The 19,558-nt window shown below is 38.4% G+C and overlaps 1 protein-coding gene across 15 annotated transcripts in view; it reads left to right on the forward strand.

Annotated features, from left to right (window-relative positions):
• rap1gapa (RAP1 GTPase activating protein a) overlaps nucleotides 1-7,971 on the forward strand; it is a 106,252-nt gene extending 98,281 nt beyond the window's left edge. For 14 of the 15 annotated variants that reach the window (XM_048240438.1, XM_048240428.1, XM_048240432.1 and 11 more), the window contains 4 exons: nucleotides 380-491; nucleotides 807-913; nucleotides 4,847-4,894; nucleotides 5,504-7,971. In XM_048240438.1, the coding sequence (XP_048096395.1) occupies nucleotides 380-491; nucleotides 807-913; nucleotides 4,847-4,855 (228 nt within the window). In that variant the 3' untranslated portion in view covers nucleotides 4,856-4,894; nucleotides 5,504-7,971. The remainder of the gene's footprint in view (nucleotides 1-379; nucleotides 492-806; nucleotides 914-4,846; nucleotides 4,895-5,503) is intronic. The other variant, XR_007193298.1, reaches the window with a different exon arrangement.
• The last annotated feature ends 11,587 nt before the right edge of the window (nucleotides 7,972-19,558 follow it).

A 19,558-nucleotide genomic window follows, 5' to 3' on the forward strand; every position in this document is an offset into this window, starting at 1 on the left:
ATTAGCCTTTGTATCTGCAGGGAGAGTCTGCAATGTGGATTTAGTGCACTGAAGCAGATGGGTTATTTCTGTGTCAGTCTGCATTTGTATGTTTTTGTTTGTGTGTGTGTGTGTGTGTGTGTTGTTTGTGTGTGAGAGATAGAGAAAAAACTGAAGGAGGAGAGAGAGAGAGAGAGAGAGAGAGAGTGCTAAACTATTTTATAGTCTTTTTTTGTTGCTCGTCTTGCGGGGGTGGCTTTTTGTCTGTCTCTGCCACATGTGCATGTGTTTGCATATGTTTACATGTTGATAGAGCAAATGAGTGCACTCTACCTTCTCTCTGTGATATAGTCCCTCTGGTTTGACTGTCTTTGTGTGTGTGTGTGTGCGTGTTCTGCAGGAGAGCCTGTCATCTGCTGGGACGCCACATAAGAGGGACTCATTCACATACAGCACATGGCTGGAGGACAGCGGGAGCAGTACCAACACGGCCAGCAGGGGGAACTCTCCTGGTACAGCAGCACAGTTTAGCCTAAAAATTATTTTACAGCCACTGATCACAAAAGCACACACAAAATCCATACACCTCAACTCAACTAGCATGGCCAAATGGCTTACTGACATAATCTTATTTCAGCATACAACCATTACAATGTATGGCAATAAGAGTAAGGTAAGGTAATAAGGTAAATTTAGATTGATATGATAATGGGGCAGTTGGTATAGCAACTTGAGCTAGGTGGAACCGATTGTTATTGGGGTCCTCTTATGTTATTTTATGTCATAGAGGCTGATTAGGGTTTCTTCCTTTGCCTGTGTGCATGTAGCATCCAATAGGAATCAGCCTCCTGAGGCTGGGAAGGGCCCCGATGCCAAGACAGATGTTCGCATCAAACTGGAACGACCACACAACCACAAATCGCCATCGTCATCGGTGAGTAGTCGGCTCCCCTGAGTACACATTACAGCCTCAGAGAGGACTGATGTGAGCTTTTGTGTCAACGCCACATTCTACCCACACTAGACTACTGTACAGTATATATGCATTTAGACTATATATGCTATATACACACACTGTGTATATATATATATATATATATATATATATATATATATATATGCATTTAGACTATATATGCAATATACACGCACTGTATATATATATGCAGGTAGACTATATATGCTATATACTGTACACGCACTGCATGTATGCATGTAGACTATACAGTGCATACGGAAAGTATTCACAGCGCTTTACTTTTTCCACATTTTGTTATGTTTCAGACTCATCTTAAAATGGGTTCAATTCATTTTTTTCTCATCGATCTACACATAACACTCCACAAAAAACAGGTGTTTGGAGTGTTTTGTAAATTTATATAAAAAAAGAAGGTAACCAAGGATCCAATGGTCACTATGAATGAGAAGGACAAACATCAGTGCATCACTCCACAAATCAGGCCTTTATGGTAGAGTGTACAGATGGAAGCCATGTTTTGCCGGGAGTTTCCCAAAAAGCACCTGAATGACTCTCAGACCATGAGAAGTAAAATCATCTGGTCTGATAAAAAGACTGAACTATTTGGCTACAATTCCCAACGGTGTGTGTGGAAGAAACCAGGCACTGAGCTGCACTGATGTTTGTCCTTCTTTACGCTTCTCTCATCCTCTGAAAGGAACTCTGGATCTCATTCATAGTGACCATTGGGTCCTTGGTTACCTGTCTGACCAAGGTCCTTCATCCCGGATTACTCAGTATGGCTGAGCGGCTAGATCTAGGAAGACTGTTGGTTGTTCCAAACTTTTCCATTTGAGAATGATGGAGGCTACTGTGCTCTTGGGCACTTTCAATGCTGCAGAAATGTTCTTGTATCCTTCCCCAGATCTGTGTCTTCACACAACCCTGTCTCGCAGGTCTACGGACAATTCTCTTGACCTCGTGGTTTGGTTTTCACTCTGACATACACCATCAACTGTGAGACCTTATATAAAGAAATGTGTGTCTTTCCTAATAATGTCCAGTGAATTAATTTAGGCACAGGTGGACTCCAATCAAGTTGTAGAAGCATCTCAAGGACCATTGATAGAAGTAGGATGCACCAGAGCTCGATTACAGTACAAGCGTCATAACAAAGTGTCTGAATACTTTTGTAAAAATTGAATATTTCAGTATATTTATTTTCAATATTTTTTTTTTTATAAATTTCCAAAACACTCCAAACATCTGTTTTTTTGTGGAGTGTTGAAGTATTGTGTCTATATTAATGAGAAAAAAATGAATTGAATCCATTTTAAGATGAGTCTGAAACATAGCAAAATGTGGAAAAAGTGAAGCGCTGTGAATACTTACAGTAAGCACTGTATATACTATATGCACACACTGTATACATGCATGGCCACCCCTGATTTGTCAGTGTCCCATTCCCTTGTCAATGTAGCACCTGTGTTTGTATGTACATTTGTGTTTGTGTGTATTTGAACTGACAGTCACCACAATGGCTTTATCATCTACTTAGAGACTGCAGGAAGTTCAGCCAGGCTTCAGCTGTTGTGTTTGTTTCTATGTCCTAACCACCATCCATGCACCATTTATCGAGAAGTGAAGCATGCTTTTCAAATTTAGACAAAATAATATAAACCACTTACTGTATGAACGTACTGTGTGTTTAGCTGCATGTGTGTGTGTATGGCTGTGGAGTCTGTGCTGTCTGTGTTATTTATACTAGTGCAGTGCCCGTTCAAACATGCCATTCCTGAAGAAAACCTGTAGCCCAATTACATGCCCACAGGTATGCCTGCTTTAAAAATAGGATGATAGGGAAACATCATTCCAGCTTTATAAGCATTCAATAATAAATACTGAATATTATAATATATTACCCTATAATTAATGTGGCCTCTAATACATGTGTAATAAATTTAGGCATGGCTGCATGTGACATTTCTACAGATCAGAATGACATAAGCCTAACAACAGGGATGCACGATATATCGGCGGCCGATATATTATTGGCCGATAAGTGAAAAAATGAAAATATTATTATCGGTCCGATAACAGAATTCTGGCCGATAATTTGCGCCGATATTTTTTAAAGTCCTAATTTAGGCCTACGTAAGGTCCGTCTGGCTACAATGAGCTACTTGAGCTTTTTCCTAAATATAATGTCAGCGGTGTTAATGTATTTCACCACTCTAACAAAATCTGTGGATATGCGTTCATTTGGGAATCTGTGCATCTCAAAATCCTCTCGTGAATGATCCGCCATTTAACCTTACCAGAGCGGAGCTCAGCCCTATCTAGAGTCGTCTTGTTTCTGATGTGTTTGCACTTTACCGCGCTGGTCGGGGAAACAAATAAACAAACTCGTTAGTGGGACGAGTAGCCTACATAAGTAGACCTAGTTCTAAGTTGTGTTTTAGTATTATATTTGCATTACTTTAGCTTGGGTTTTATATTATTACCTAGAAATATGCTAACCATTCCTGCTTCAGTTCCAGACAGGTCATCATAATAAGTTATTAAAACCTTCGGGGCTAACCCCTTTCATTTCTGCTGCAGCAGGTTGTGCGCAACAGAGTAGACGGACATAAGATACAGTCTGAGGAGTTGCAGCTTTATTCAGTTACCCGCAGTTGAAACTAAACCTAAGTTTCCCTCACAAACTCTGATTTGGTCGCTATACTGTAGCTTACTCCCAGCTGAGCCGTTCATGAGTGTTTAGTCCTAAATGAAAACGATTCATACTCTCTAGCCACTCACTGGCAATTTACTGACGTCAGGTTCACTTAAAGGAGCCACACATACTGTAGGGCTAGGCTACTGTTATGTTGACTGCTGTACTATTGAGGACTATTATGAGTTCTGTCCATCATTTGGTGGTAGGTAAAATTACTGCAATAAAATTATGCTTATTAAATGCTTTCCCCAAATCACTTTTCACATTATTTTTCAAAAGTAATATTATCGGTTATCGTATCGGTATCGGCCACAACAAACCAATACATATAGGTTATCGTTATTGGCCCTAAAATTTCATATCGGTGCATCTCTACTAACAACTGTTTTGAGTTAAGGCTAAATGTGTATTAAGCTTACTGAATAACTTCCTAATACTGAAGACAAACCATTTTGTGGAATGATGCATCATTGTTTAAAATTTGCAACGATGTGACTCAAAAACAGTCTTTAGCATAAGTGACGTCGCTCAGTCTGCCACTTGTTGTTGTCTAGCTATGTGGCATTAGCCTATCGCTCGTTTTAATTTGGGACCTTGCAGTCGGAATTGTCGTTTGTTTAGTCAAAGTCTCAAGTCCAAAGTAGCCTGGGCTATTCGAAGCGTCAGTTTATTTATTGCACATACTTTTATTTTGAGTGCTCACTACATACCCGTGTTTGTTGGCGTGTTGTTGCAAATCCGCGCAATCATTTTATGCAAGCAAACTGCATACAGGGAGTCTTTATTGTTGAGGTCAGACATGATAATCATCTTGCATTTAAACCCACAAGCGGTTCCCGAGTAATCCATTTTTTAAATTGCGACTGACTATCAGACTTAGCTGTCAGTACACGATCCATAGGGTGGAGCTCCCCTGAAACTGGTCCCCTTGGAATTGGAAACAGTGCAGTGCAGCGATAAACATCCTACGTAAATAAGCATATTTTTAAATATGCGTACAACAATCTTCAAAATCGAGAGTGCACACCTTTGTGCCACTCGCGAGCCACATACGAAATCTTAGGTCAGTCTGACAGTCAGCAAGATATGCGTGCCACAGACATACAGACACACAGACGCTTCTTGCTTTATAGATAGATCTATATTTTATATATCTGTGTATTTTTCTGTGCTCTCTCTGTCCTGTGTAGAACTGCTAGCCTCTCCCACCCGATTGCTTCATGGATGTCCTTCCACAGGTCAGCTCCCTCCCATACCCAGGCCTCTCTTTCTGTCAGGGGAGGTCTAAATATTATGTAGCTTCTTGCAGATCACATTTACTTTAATAAATGTGATGTTAGTGTGGCTCAGTTGATGCACGTGCTTCTGCAGATGTTGCACCTTCTGATCTGTGCTTTATGTAGCCTCAATAACGATTGGTCAGTTGTATATTTTAATAGCCGGTCTTATGTATACTGGTCAGAGAAACCACGGTTGTGGTTCTTACATGTTCCATTTGTGCGGTACTTTGGTCACTTTCTACTATACTTCTATTTTATAAACCAATTTGAGAGATGGATTTCAAAGATGTCATGACAATATTTCAAGGGTATGAATACAAATACTTTTGATTAGTATTCTGAGCATGGTGTTTTCTGTGTTTTCTAATGCAAAGCAGGGACTAAAAAGAATGAATATAGTCCAGGTCACAATATATCTAAATGTATATGTAGCACCAGCCAGCAGGACTCTTTAGTCCAGTTACTGTAATCCTTTCAGACCTGTACTTTATTTGAATGTCAAAGAGAAAAACTATGTGGCACTAGCACTTTATTTCCCATTGAAATGCTTTTCCGCCCTCCTCACAGCATTCCCATAAGAAACACCCCCTCAAGGAGACAAGGCGCGCTCGAGTCTTTGCCGTAACCAATGACGACAACGATAATGAGGAAGATGCCAGCCAGCTGACGGCATGAGAAGCCTGGGTAGACGTGCGTGTCCCCAACCTTAACCCCCCCTCAGGGTTATCATGCGACCTTGACACCATGTGACCCTGTTTCCCCAGCCCTCAGTCGTCCCACTGGCTGAGATGGAGTGGAGAGAGAGAGACCTCATGTGCACTGTGCTTCTCTGTTTTTCGTCCTTTCCTTCAGTGGCCTGTTCATTCCATATCATACCTTTCTTTGCCTAAATCAATTTTTTTCCAGGGATTTTTTTTAAATATTTGTTTTTTGGGGATTTTTTTGGAGGGGGGTGGCTCTGTTCTTCTGAAATGCACTTCCTTCCATCCGGTCAGTCTTTGGGATTGATTCTCTCACAGTGAATATGCTGATTATTTATTGTCTGTTGTGAATTTTAAAACATTGCACAGGGTATGGTGAAAGAGTGCCATTGGATTTGCCAGATAAGTATAGAAATGAGGGGAAACAGATTTTCTTACCTGAAAGACATGAAGGAAATAATGAGGTTAAACTAAGTAGAGTTCTTTTGCCAGCATTCTGCTTTCTTGAGTCAACTTTAACTCAAATACATATCTGCGATGATTATCAATGATGTGTGTTTAAAATCATGTGTGAATACAAGATCATGGTTGTTTGCGATTGACTGTAACTGGGTATGTTTTTGTCAGTAAGATCACTGTGGCCATATGTTGATAAGCTAAATTGAAGTGTATATATCAGCAAATCGTGCTTTTCAAAATGTACATTACACTACATGCCAAATCCTAATAGTATCGCGCTAAAATAAAACTTCCTTTGTGTTTGTGTGTTACTGAATTATTCGTCATTCAAAGTAAAGACATGATGTTGCCTTAAATATATATTTAAAATGCAGTTCATAGATCCTTAAAACTACGTCAAGAACAGGCTGTATATCAATCCACTTTCCCTCAGTTTACAGAGAGCTGGAGTCACTATTCAACGTTTAAGATGAAGTATACATGAGGTGTTTCGTTCTCTGCAAAATATCAGAAGTATCGTAGTGATGTCTCGCCATGGCTTGTCACACTGATGAGGTCCTTTTGTGATGCTGAAAATGAACCAAAGGTATATCTGGCTTTTCCTCCTTTTGTACAAAACATGAAACTATTTCACCATTCCTCTCTTGTTACACACCACAATACACGCCAGTGTTTTAACATGAACAGATCTCGTAGTGATCCTTCACATGGAGGCTTCCCTGTTTTATGTGCCATCCATTAGACAGATTATGCTAGGATTATATTAGATTTGTGTTTTAAATGTTTTTTTGTTGTTGTTTTTTTGTTTGTTCCCGAAGACCTGCTACTTTTATAATGTATGCCTGTCTCCTACAGGTTTGTGAAGCTTCTAGAGATGTTGTCATGCAAAACGAGACGCTTCTAGTGTGTCACTATGTGCATGTAAGCCTTCGCCATGGCAACCAAACCTTAAACGGCCCTTCTCCACAGTTGATAGGCTGATATGAAAAAAGAAATACCTAGTTGTCTTGCATACCAGTGATAATGTCACAACTGCCAAAATACTAATCCTGAGCAACATGTGCAATGTTATGTATGCCCTTAGAGCTTATTTAATGAATTACTAATTTACTTATTTCCAGTCAATGAAATGATGGTCCCACCATTTACTCAGCTGAGAAGTGATGTTGAACTGCCTCGCCATTCAAGTCATGATAGTCCCAGTAAATCCAGATTTAAAAAAAAAAACTCCTTTGAATGTAGCAGATTAATGTATTGGTTTGTGATGGACATTATTGATTGCCCTAATGCTTTAATATTGGACTGCCTTTGTGCTTTGTATGCTTTGGTTATCGTTTGTCTCTTGTTTGGATAATGCCAGAAAATTAAATTTTGAGCATAATGTCTCTGTATACCCAGTTGCTTTGCCTGTCAACACAAAAGGGTCGTGCATGCAGGCATGGGTGACGTAAACCAGAGGTTAACCTCTGTGATTCTGAAGTCCTCATCTATTGTAATGTCATTCACAAAAAGGGAGATGGTGAAGAAAAACAGCTTTTAAAACAGAGTATCACTGTTGTTGTTATTGTTATTATTTACTGAATTGTCATTTAATAACTATAAGATTTAGTTATCAAATGTGTCTGTGCCCTTTCATTGTGATCAACTTGTCTGTAATTTATGGATCATTGCCCTGTGTCTTGGATTAACAAAGCACAACATTCATGATTGTAAAACAGGGTATGGTCAGGATATCTAGAAAATATATGAAGCTGCCCTGCATTTACTGCTATTTGTGATTTTTTTTCCCCCTGTAAAATGTTGAACTGTACATAGTGCTTTTTGTATATATTGCAGACAATTAAAATAAAGAAAAGCAAGCATATGATGAAATTATTGAAGGAATGTGTTTTCATAAATAGACAATGTGACCCAAACAACAGGAGCCTGGTTAACACCAGACCGCTGCTCAAATTGCTAACAGGTTAGTCTGGGTTCTCCCAGGCTAAAACAACAGTTCTGTAGTCTAAACAGTCTTCAGGCATCTTATTACCGTGCAAGAAAATTATATTGTTCTGTTATCCGAAGTCGTCTTATTTTGAAAATGCACTGTTCTGTTATCCGAAGTCTCCCTTTTATTAGGCCTATTATTCGTCTAGCCAAAATTTCTGCGTTGAATTCAGCTTCAACCGCTTAATGTAGAAACTTCATTCAAACTTTGTGACGTAGGTCTTGAAAAGGACAGTTATGCAATGTATTTTGTTTTTGTAAACTTTATACTTTTTGAGATATTAACAAAAAACAAGCTTATTTTCCCCCATAGACTTTGGCACTATGACATCACAATGGGTTAAACTATCTATCAACATCCACTAAACAATCTGCAAATCAACATCCATTAAACTTTCTATCAACATCCGTTACACTATATACATTCAACTTTTAAACAATATACTCTTTCTCAGGCTTTAAGCATACAATCTGGCTCTCTTAAGACTACAGATCCTGTTCAACTGTTTCCTCTGCCCACAATTGTTTCAAAATAAAAGTCCTCACTACAATAATTCAGTATTAAATAATTTAACTATTTAAACAATCCTAGTTGTCATCACCTATGACTCCTGCCAACTGTTTCCTCTTCCCACAACTGTTTCAAAATAAAAATCCTCACTACAATAATTCACTATTAAATAATTTAACCATTTAAACTACTCAACTATTTAACTGTTCAGCCATTCCAACCATCAGTTATCATCAACTATAACTCCTATGACTACCGCCAACTGTTTCCTCTGCCCACAACTGTTTCCAAAGAAAAGTTTGTTTTTGCATTTTATGTTAATAGCCTATATGTTTTGCATTTTCATGCACTGGTAATTCCTCAGAATGACATTTTCTAGTTTGACAATAATTTGCTGCAGAATGAATGTGGTTCCTCCTTTACTGCCAAAAATCTTCCAACTAATAATTTATCTCCCTAACAAAGAAAATCCAGATTGCCTAGGCCAGTGATCTCAGCTGGTGTGCCGTGAGGCAAAGTGAGGTGTGCTGTGGAATTTTGAGCAACAAATGTAATTTTACATGCGTGTGTGTAAATAATAAGTCATGTGCCTTGCCGTTTTAGTTTGACCCTTGGTGTGCCTTACCTTAGCCCCCAAAAGGTTGACAAGGCCTACTAGACTAGGCTGTCTGGTGTCAAATTTAACGTCTATTTACACTTATTCATCACATGTATAGGCTTGCTACAAGCACCAAGCACCTACATTTGTCTCACTTATTGAAACAGCCTACTTCATGCTTTGCTGTCCAGTTCTTTAAATATAAAAAGTCAAAAATGTGGGGTCACTTAGAAATTTCCACTCCATTATAGAAAGAATACCAGCTGAGATCAGTTGCATTGTTTTTTTGTTTTTTTAAATCAGGGCAGCAGTTTTCAGATTACATTGTGTGCTTACATAATTGCAAAAGAGTTCTCCAATGTTTTTTCAGTCTCACTTTTAAAATGATATCAGATTAGTAAACAGAATAACCTTTGTAACATTGGATGAATGGTAGCTGATAATGGACAATGTCAAGTCAAGTCAGTTTTATTATTATTTATTATACCATGCACAGAGTGCAACCCAAAGCGCTCCACACAAGACATTGACACATACTAAGACAAATGATGCCGGACGGAGCGGCATAGTCGCCAGCGCAAACATGACAAATAGATTAAAAAAAACTAATTAAAAAAATTATATAAACAGTATATATATAGCTACTGAGTAGGTTAGAAAGGTAAGAATACCAAAGACGTTTATCGAATACTCTCAAAATGGCCAGAAAATGAGAACTTTCTTCAGAAACTCGACAGTCTATTCTTGTTTTGAGAAATGAAGGCTGTTCCATTCGAGAAATTGCCAAGAAATTGAAGATTTCCTACAACGGTGTGTACTGCTCCCTTCAGAGAACAGCACAAACGGGCTCTACCGAGAATAGGACGAGAAGTGGGAGGCCCCGGTGCACAACTAGCCTAAGCAAGAGGACAAGTACATTAGAGTCTCTAGTTTGAGAAATAGGCGCCTCACAGGTCCTTAACTGGCAGATTCATTAAATGGTACCCGCAAAACGCCAGTCTCAACGTCCAAAGTGAGGAGGCGACTCCGGGATGCTGACCATCTAGGAAAGGTGGCAAAGAAAAAGCCATATCTGAGAGTTGGCCAATGAAACGAGATTAAAAGGGGGGCAAAAGAACAGAATGCTGAGGGAGAGGAGGGCAACGCTCTCCTCAGCTGCAAGAATGTGCTGGAGATCCGACAACGGAAGATGAACAGGCACAAGTAGGCCTACAAGAATCTGCTGAAGCGCACAAAGTTTCCGAGGAGAGTGAAAGATGGCCAGATCAAAAGGAAACAGGTACACTGTAGGCTAATTATATATTTTAAAAATACAGTTCATAGATCCTTAACTATGTCAAGGGCTGTATATCAATACACTTTCCCTGAGCTCACAGAGAGCTGGAGTCACTATTCAACTTTTAAGATGAAGTAGACGTGAAGTCTTTCGTTAGTCCCAGGAGATGAAGGAGGAGGGGGCTGGGAGCATATTCAAGTTCAAAAGGTGAATAGCCTCTGTTGAAGCCATTTCTATGGAATGTGGAATGGAAAGTTTCTTTTGTAAGAACTGAGAAAACCTGTGTTGCAAATGTAATGTAGAAATTGGAATGTAAACAGTTGACCAGTAATTTAAAATGATGTAGGCCTAATTTGATTGGCTGTTAGATTTAGTATAAAATAAATAGAAGTCAGAAGCCACTGGACTTTGGAGCAACACAGTCTTTTGACCTACACAGAACAGAACATTCATACGGGAACTACACAGAACAATTAGAACATTCATACGGGAACTACACAGTTAATCTAAGAAAAGTAAAGATCCTAAGTTTTTTTATGCTTTGTGATTTGAAATTCATAAGTAAACAGACAAACAAAGAACTTTTGATTCAAGACTTTTATTTTATAACGTTTTGTGTTGAGTACAAAAGAACTTTGAGGTCCTAGGCTAATGAGTCAGCTTGCTGCACTTACAGCCTATGTAAAAAAAAGTCTATGTAGGACATGGGTAGAGTCTTCTAAGATGCAGTTGGCTTTCCTTAATGTTGCCTTGCCTTGCAATGATGTCAGAGACTGAAGAGGGTGGCCAATGATTGTAGAACATGTGTTCACAATGCTCTGGAGGTGTTTATTGTTTTTGATTGAGAGGAAGTGAAACCAGCAAGGTCAGTTTACATTCAATAAAGGAGGTGTAAAAAATGCTGAGAAGCATGGAGAAGCATGAGAAACATGGAAAAGACTTTCCTGTTCTATGTGCCATCCATTAGACAGATTATGCTAGGATTATGTTAGATTTGTGTTTCAAATGTTTTGTTGTTGTGTTGTTTGTTCCCAAAGACCTGCTACTTTTGTAATGTATGCCTGTCTCCTACAGGTTTGTGAAGCTTCAATGCAAAACGAGACGCTTCTATTGTGTCATATGTGCTTGTAAACCTTCGCCATGGCAACCAAACCTTGAATGGCCCTCCACAGTTAGGCTGATATGAAAAAAAGAAATGCCTGGTTGTCCAACATAGCAGTGATAATGTCACAACTGCCAAAATACTAATCCTGAGCAACATGTGCAATGTGCCCTTAGAGCTTATTTAACAATGAATACTAATTTACTTATTTCCAGTCAATGAAATGATGATATTTACTCAGCTGAGAAGTGATATTGAACTGCGCCACCATTCAAGTGTCATGATGATAGTCCCAGTAAATTCAAATGATTAAAAAAAACTCCTTTGAATGTACTGTATTGGTTTGTGATGGACATTATTGATTGCCCAAATATTTTAATATTGAACTGCCTTTGTGCTTTGTATGCTTTGATTATCGTTCGTGTCTTTTTTGGATAATGCCATGAAATTAAATTTTGAGCATAATGTCTCAGTATATCAGTTGCTTTGCCTGTCAACACAAAAGGGTTGTGCATGCGGGCATGGGTGACGTAAAACAGAGGTTAACCTCTGTGATTCTGAAGTCCTCATCTATTGTAATGTCATCCACAAAAAGTGAGATGGTGAAGAAAATTAGCTTTTAAAACAGAGTATCATTGCTGTTGTTATTATATTATTATTAACTGAATTGCCATTTAATAACTGTAAGCTTTAGTTATCAAATGTGTCTGTGCGCTTTCATGGTGATCAACCTGTCTGTAATTTATGGATCATTGCCCTGTGTCTGGGATTAACAAAGCACAAAAGGTATGGTCAGGGTATGGTCAGGGTATCTAGAAAATACAATACTGTACATGAAGCTGCCCTGCATTTACTGTTATTTGTTTCCCCTGTAAAATGTTGAACTGTACATAGTGCTTTTTGCATATATTGCAGACAATTACAATAAAGAAAAGCAACCATATGATGAAATTATTGAAGAAATGTGTTTTCATAAATGGACAATGTACCCCAAACAACAGGAGCCTGGTTAACACCAGACCGCTGCTCAAATTTGCTAACAGGTTAGTCTGGGTTCTCCCAGGCTAAAACAGTTATGTCTGAACAGTCTTCAGGCATCTTATTTGAAAATGGTTTGCTTCAGAATGGATGTGATTCCTCCTTTACTGTCAAAAAATCTTCCAACTAATCATTTATCTCCCTAACAAAGAAATCCAAATTGGCCAGTGATCTCAGCTGTGCCATGAAGCAAAAGTGATGTGTGCTGTGGAATTTTAAGCAACAATTGTAATTTTATACAAGCTCATGAAATGGGCTATAGGGGTATTTTTTAATGAATAAATGACCCAGCGTAGTCTTGGAGTGGAAGAAGCTCAGTCGACATCATGTGAGCATATGCCTATCGGCTGTTATCTCACCTTATCAACACTGTACAGAAAAAAATATGGGCATAAGGATGAACACCCCTGTTATAGTCTATAATAATGTATGTGACATACTTTCAATTCATTGTAGCCTATATGAGTGTGTGCAAATAATAAGTTGTGTGCCTTGGCGTTTTAGTTTGAGTTGTAGTTAGTTTGTGCCTTAGCCCCAAAAAGGTTGAGAAGCTCTGGCCTATAGACTGTCTGGTGGAAAATGTCACACCTATTCTATTCATCACATGTATAGGCTCACTACAAGCACCAAGCACCTATTTTTGTCTCACTTATTGAAACAGCCTACTTCATGCTTTGCTGTGCAGTTATTTATATAAAAAGTCAAAAATGTGGGTTCACTTAGAAATGTCCACTCTATCATAGAGAGAATACCAGCTGAGATCAGTTAAAAAAAATTTAATCAGTGCAGCAGTTTTCAGATTAAATTGTGTGCTTACATAATTGCAAAAGAGTTCTCCAATGTTTTTCTCCCTTTTGAAATTATATCAGATTAGTAAACAGAATATGCCTTTGGAACATTGGATGAATGGTTGCTGATACATGTAGATATTGCATTAAAGATCCGCCATTTCTTTCTACAACAGTCGAGAACCCTTTTGCAATTATGTAAGCACACAATGTTATCTGAAAACTGCTGCTCTGATTTAAAAAAAAAAATATCAGAGCAGCAGTTTTCAGATTACATTATGTGCTTAGTTACATAATATCTATAGCCTATGTCTGGTCTATCTGCAAGAAGTCATAGACAGTAAAATAAAGAAGTAGACTAGCCCATCCATGGGGAATAACTTAATGAACACCAAGCTGGTCGCGGGAATGTTTTACTGTACGGACAGGAAGTTGTCGCCTTCAGCTGTCACATTTAACATTAAAAGCCCACCAGCTATCCGTGTAGTAGATAGCTTAGCTACCGAGTAGCTTTGGTTAGAAAGGTAGAATACCGAAGACGTTTTTCGAATACCCTCAAAATGGCCAGAAAAGGAGAACTTTCTTCAGAAACTCGACAGTCTATTCTTGTTCTGAGAAATGAAGGCTGTTCCATGCGAGAAATTGCCAAGAAACTGAAGATTTCCTACAACGGTGTGTACTGCTCCCTTCAGAGAACAGCACAAACGGGCTCTACCGAGAATAGAACGAGAAGTGGGAGGCCCCGGTGCACAACTAAGCAAGAGGACAAGTACATTAGAGTCTCTAGTTTGAGAAATAGACACCTCACAGGTCCTCAACTGGCAGATTCATTAAATGTTACACGCAAAACGCCAGTCTCAACGTCCACAGTGAAGAGACGACTCCGTGATGCTGACCATCTAGGAAGAGTGGCAAATAAAAAGCCATATCTGAGATTGGCCAATAAAACGAAAAGATTAAGAGGGGCAAAAGAAAAGAATGCTGGAGGGAGAGGAGGGCAACGCTCCCCTCAGCTGCAAGAATGTGCTGGAGATCCGACGACGGAAGATGAACAGCCACAAGTACAAGAAGCTGCTGAAGTGCACCGAATTCCTGAGGAGGAGAGTGAAAGAGGGCCGACTCCAAAGGAAACAGGTAGGCTGAGTGCAGCGTGTTTTCATGGCGCAGACTTTACTTTAACAGATTGTCTTGATCCGTGTTTTAAAGAGAAGGCAAGCTCCAGTCAAATAACGGAATGCATGTCTTCGCCAAAAATGACAAAATATGATGTTATATTAATAATCCAAATGAACGTCAAACTTTGAAATATAGTCTGAAATGAGATGTTATTATCATTGAGACAACAGGGGTATACAAAAAATCCGATTGTAGCTTACAGCAGCCGACTATTTAGGTTAAATTTATAACGTTGTGGACGGCCACCAAGCGTCTTCTGCCTCACGGCTGCGCGCGCATCTAGTTTTGTTGGTAAACGGGAAACCCGTGTATACCGAAGACGTTTTTCGAATACCCTCAAAATGGTCAGAAAAGGAGAACTTTCTTCAGAAACTCGACAGTCTAATCTGAAATGCTGGCGTATTGATAGATTTAGTACCAACTTGATTGGGCTAGATCAGGGTATAAACGTAGGCTACACTACTGGTCAAAAATGTGGGGTCACTTCATTCCACTCCACTCCATTATAGACATAATCTACCAGCTGAAATCAGTTGCATTGTTTTTTGTTTTGTTTTTTAAATCAGGGCAGCACTTTTCAGATTAGGCTACATTATGTTCTTACACAACTGCAAAAGGGTTCTAGACTGTTGTAGAAAGAAATGGCTGACCTTTAATGCAGTATCTACATTGCCCATTATCAGCAACCATTCATCCAATGTTCCAAAGGCACATTCTGTTTACTAATCTGATATCATTTTAAAAGGCTAACTGAGAAAACATTGTTACATTAGCACATAATGCTAATCCGTTTAAACTCCAGTTAAAAGACTGGCACAGTTCTGAACTTTCCTGCCAATACTGGTTTATGACGTCAACTGCTACATCTCAATTTTTTTTTTTAAATCAGGGCAGCAGTTTTCAGATTACATTATGTTCTTACATAATTGCAAAAAGGTTCTCCAATGGTTTCTCAGTTAGCCTTTTAAAATGAAATCAGATTAGTAAACAGAATGTGCCTAATGTAATTAAGATTAAAAAAGTATTACTTGTATTACTTAGGTCAAACAGTATTTTATAGTATTTTACAGTATTTGCACTAGTATTTTATTGACTGTCTATGCACAATTTGGACAAAATTTTGCTGCTCTTATTTTTTCATTATTATATGTGCCCTCTTATTTACTTATATTTACTTTACAACTTGAATGTTATGTTTGTTCATGGACTTAAAATTGGTCAAATATGTCTTGTCTTCACCGTGGGATAGTGAGAAACGTAATTTCGATCTCTTTGTATGTCTGGAACATGTGAAGAAATTGACAATAAAGCTGACTTTGACTTTGACTTTGAATCTGAAAACTGCTGCCCTGATAAAAAAAAATGCAACTGATCTCAACTGGTATTCTGTCTATAATAGAGTGGAATGGAAATTTCTGACCCCAAAATCTGACCGGTAACTAACTTTTTGGCTTGTCTGCCAATGGCAGGTTAACAAACAAAAAATTGCCGGCCAAAATATTAAAAAGATCTAAGACCTAGACCTAATCTAAATCTATGTTGCTGCCCTGTCCTTGATCTTTTTCTTCTGAGAACATTTAGAGATGCATTGGCTACTTTAGGTAGTATAGGTCTAGTCCCTCAGTATTAGGTTTATAACACAGCATTTAGTTAGATTAAGCCCAACTGCAGAACATAGGTGTGAAAACTAAAAATGTTTCCTTATCAAATCAGCTCTGCTGGTCTTCTTTCTATTACCCTTCATGACTTTTTTCATGTAATTAGTTTATTGATGAAATATTGATGCCTTTGCCTTTGATCGTTGCTCTTCACAGTCCCGCTTTGAGAAAGATCTTACAAGAATCTGGAAGAAAGCTGGATTGAAAAAGGCACCAGAAGGATGGACTATGTCCAAAATTTTCACCAAACAATATTAGCGTTGGAAAGGACCTCACTGGCAAACATGCAGATCATGTGGTTGTACTTGACTTGGGCGGCAGTCCCCCGTCCTCCTGTCACCCAACGGGAGAGTGGAGAGAGAGAGAGACCTCATGTGCACTGGGCTTCTCTGTTTTATGTCCTTTCCTTCAGTGGCCTGTTCATTCCATGTGGTTCCTGTCTTTGTCTCAATCTATTTTTCCAGAGATTTTCTATTTATTATTTATTATTATTATTTTTGTTTTCTTTCTTCTGAAGCGCACTTCTGTCCATCCGGTCAGTCTTTGGGATTGATTCTCTCACAGTGAATATCCTGATATTTATTGTCTGTTTATTACCTGAATACATTGCACAGGGTATAGTGAAAGAGTGCCATTGGATTTGCAAGATGAGTATAGAAATGAGGGGAAACAGACTTTCTTAGCTGAAAGACATGAAGGAAATACTGAGGTTAAACTAAGTAGATTTATTTTGCCAGCATTCTGCTTTCTTGAGTCAACTTTTCCTCAAATACATATCTGCAATGATTATCAATGATGTGTGTTTCAAATCATATGTGAATACATGTTTTTTTGCAATTGACTGTAACTGGCTATGTTTTTTGTCAGTAAGATCGCTGTGGCCATATGTTGATAAGCTAAATTGAAGTGTATATATCAGCAAATTGTGCTTTTCAAAATGTACATTACACTACATGCCATACGTACCAAATCCTTATAGTATCGTGCTAAAATAAAACTTCCTTTGTCTTTGTGTGTTACTGAATTATTCACCATTCAAAGTAAAGAAATATGTTGCCTTAAATATATATTTAAAAAATGCAGTTCATAGAGCCTTAAAACTAGGTCAAGAACAGGCTGTATATCAATCCACTTTCCCTCAGTTCACAGAGAGCTGGAGACACTATTCAACTTTTAAGATGAAGTAGACGTGAAGTGTTTCGTTCTCTGCAAAATATCAGAAGTATCGTAGTGATGTCTCACCATGGCTTGTCACACTGATGAGGTCCTTAAGCAGGCCTACCATGACTTGTGATGCTGAAAATGAAACAAAGGTATATCTGGCTTTTCCTCCTTTTGTACAAAACAAGAAACCATTTCACCATTCCTCTCTTGTTACACACCACAACACACACCAGTGTTTTAACATGAACAGATCTCTAGTGACAGTCCAGTCCTTCACATGGAGGCTTCTCTGTTTTATGTGCCATCCATTGGAGAGATTGTTTTTTTTGTTTGTATCCTAAAATCTGCTACTTATAATGTATGTCAGTCTCCTACAGGTTTGTGAAGGTTCTACAGATGTCATGCAAAACGAGACGCTTCTAGTTTGTTTAGAGTCTCTTCTAGGCTTGTAAGCCTTCGCCATGGCAACCAAACCTTAAACGACCCTCCTCCACAGTTAGGCTGATAAGAAAAAAAAGAAATAGCCTACCTGGTTGTCTTGCATACCAGTGATAATGTCACAACTGCCAAAATACTAATCCTGAGCATCATGTGCAATGTGATGTATGCCCTTAGAGCTTATTTAACAATGAATGAATTACTCATTTATTTCCAGTCAATGAAATGATGATCCCACCATACTCATCTTAGAAGTGATGTTGAACTGCCTCGTCATTCAAGTGTCATGATAGTTCCAGTAAATCCAGATTATTAAAAAAAACTCCTTTGAATGTAGCAGATTAATGTATTGGTTTGTGACAGACATTATTGATTGACCTAATGCTTTAATATTGAACTGCCTTTGTGCTTTGTATGCTTTGATTATCGTTTGCCTCTTGTTTGGATAATGCCAGGAAATTACATTTTGAGCATATAGTGTCTCAGTATACCCAGTTGCTTTGCCTGTCAACACAAAAGGGTCGTGCATGCAGGCATGGGTGACGTAAACCAGAGGTTAACCTCTGTGATTCTGAAGTCCTCATCTATTGTAATGTCATTCACAAAAAGGGAGATGGTGAAGGAAAACAGCTTTTAAAACAGAGTATCACTGTTGTTGTTGTTATTATTTACTGAATTGCCATTTAATAACTATAAGATTTAGTTATCAAATGTGTCTGTGCCTTTTCATGGTTATACAACTTAGATAGATAGATACTTTATTGATCCCCAATTCAAAACTTGTCTGTGATTTATGGATCATTGCCCTGTGTCTTGGATTAACAATGCACACAATTCATGATAATACAACAGGGTATGGTCAGGATATCTAGAAAACACATGAAGCTGCCCTGCATTTACTCTCATTTGTGATTGTTTTCCCTGTAAGATGTAGAACTGTATATAGAGTTTTTTTGTATATATCGCAAATAATTAAAATAAAGAAAAACAAGCATATGATGAAATTATTTAAGGAATGTGTTCCATGTAGGCCATCTCCATATATATATATATATATATATATATATATATATATATATATATATATATACACACACACACACACATATTACAATAATTACATAATGCTTGGTCTATCTACAAGAAGTAGCTGGGCAATTCCACAGAAAATTGACTTTCTGTCACATCCATAATGCCAGGGATGGATTACTGAACGGGCCTACAGGGGCCCAAGGGGTCAGGGGGCCCTGAAGCCCAAGCCTTTGCATGGAATCATTGCCTCAATATCAACAAGTCAGGATGTAGGCTATGAATCTGATTGAATTTAGTATTGGCCATCCCCAAAATGCACCAGAATACAGGAAATCACATCAAACAATTTAAAAAAAAACCACCCACATATACAACAATTAGTGGGGGGCCCTTAATACATCTGGGCCCAGGGGCCCGAAAGTTCATAATCCGCCCATGCCAGTGAAATGCCTTGGCATTTGTATAATGTGAATGATAACATTCATTTTTTGTGCATTTTTTCTCATTTACATTCTTCAGCCAAAAATAGAAAATGCTCAAATTCCATGTAATCATTCACATCATACCATACCATCACATTTTATTGGCGTTATGGATGTTACAAAAAATGTAATTTTCCATGGATTTGCAAAGCTACACTACTTGCCCATCCATGGGGAACAAGTAAATTAACAGCAAGCTGGTCGCGGGAA

The sequence above is a fragment of the Alosa alosa genome, chromosome 4 (genome assembly GCF_017589495.1).
Source record: "Alosa alosa isolate M-15738 ecotype Scorff River chromosome 4, AALO_Geno_1.1, whole genome shotgun sequence".
Classification (NCBI taxonomy): Eukaryota; Metazoa; Chordata; class Actinopteri; order Clupeiformes; family Clupeidae; genus Alosa; species Alosa alosa.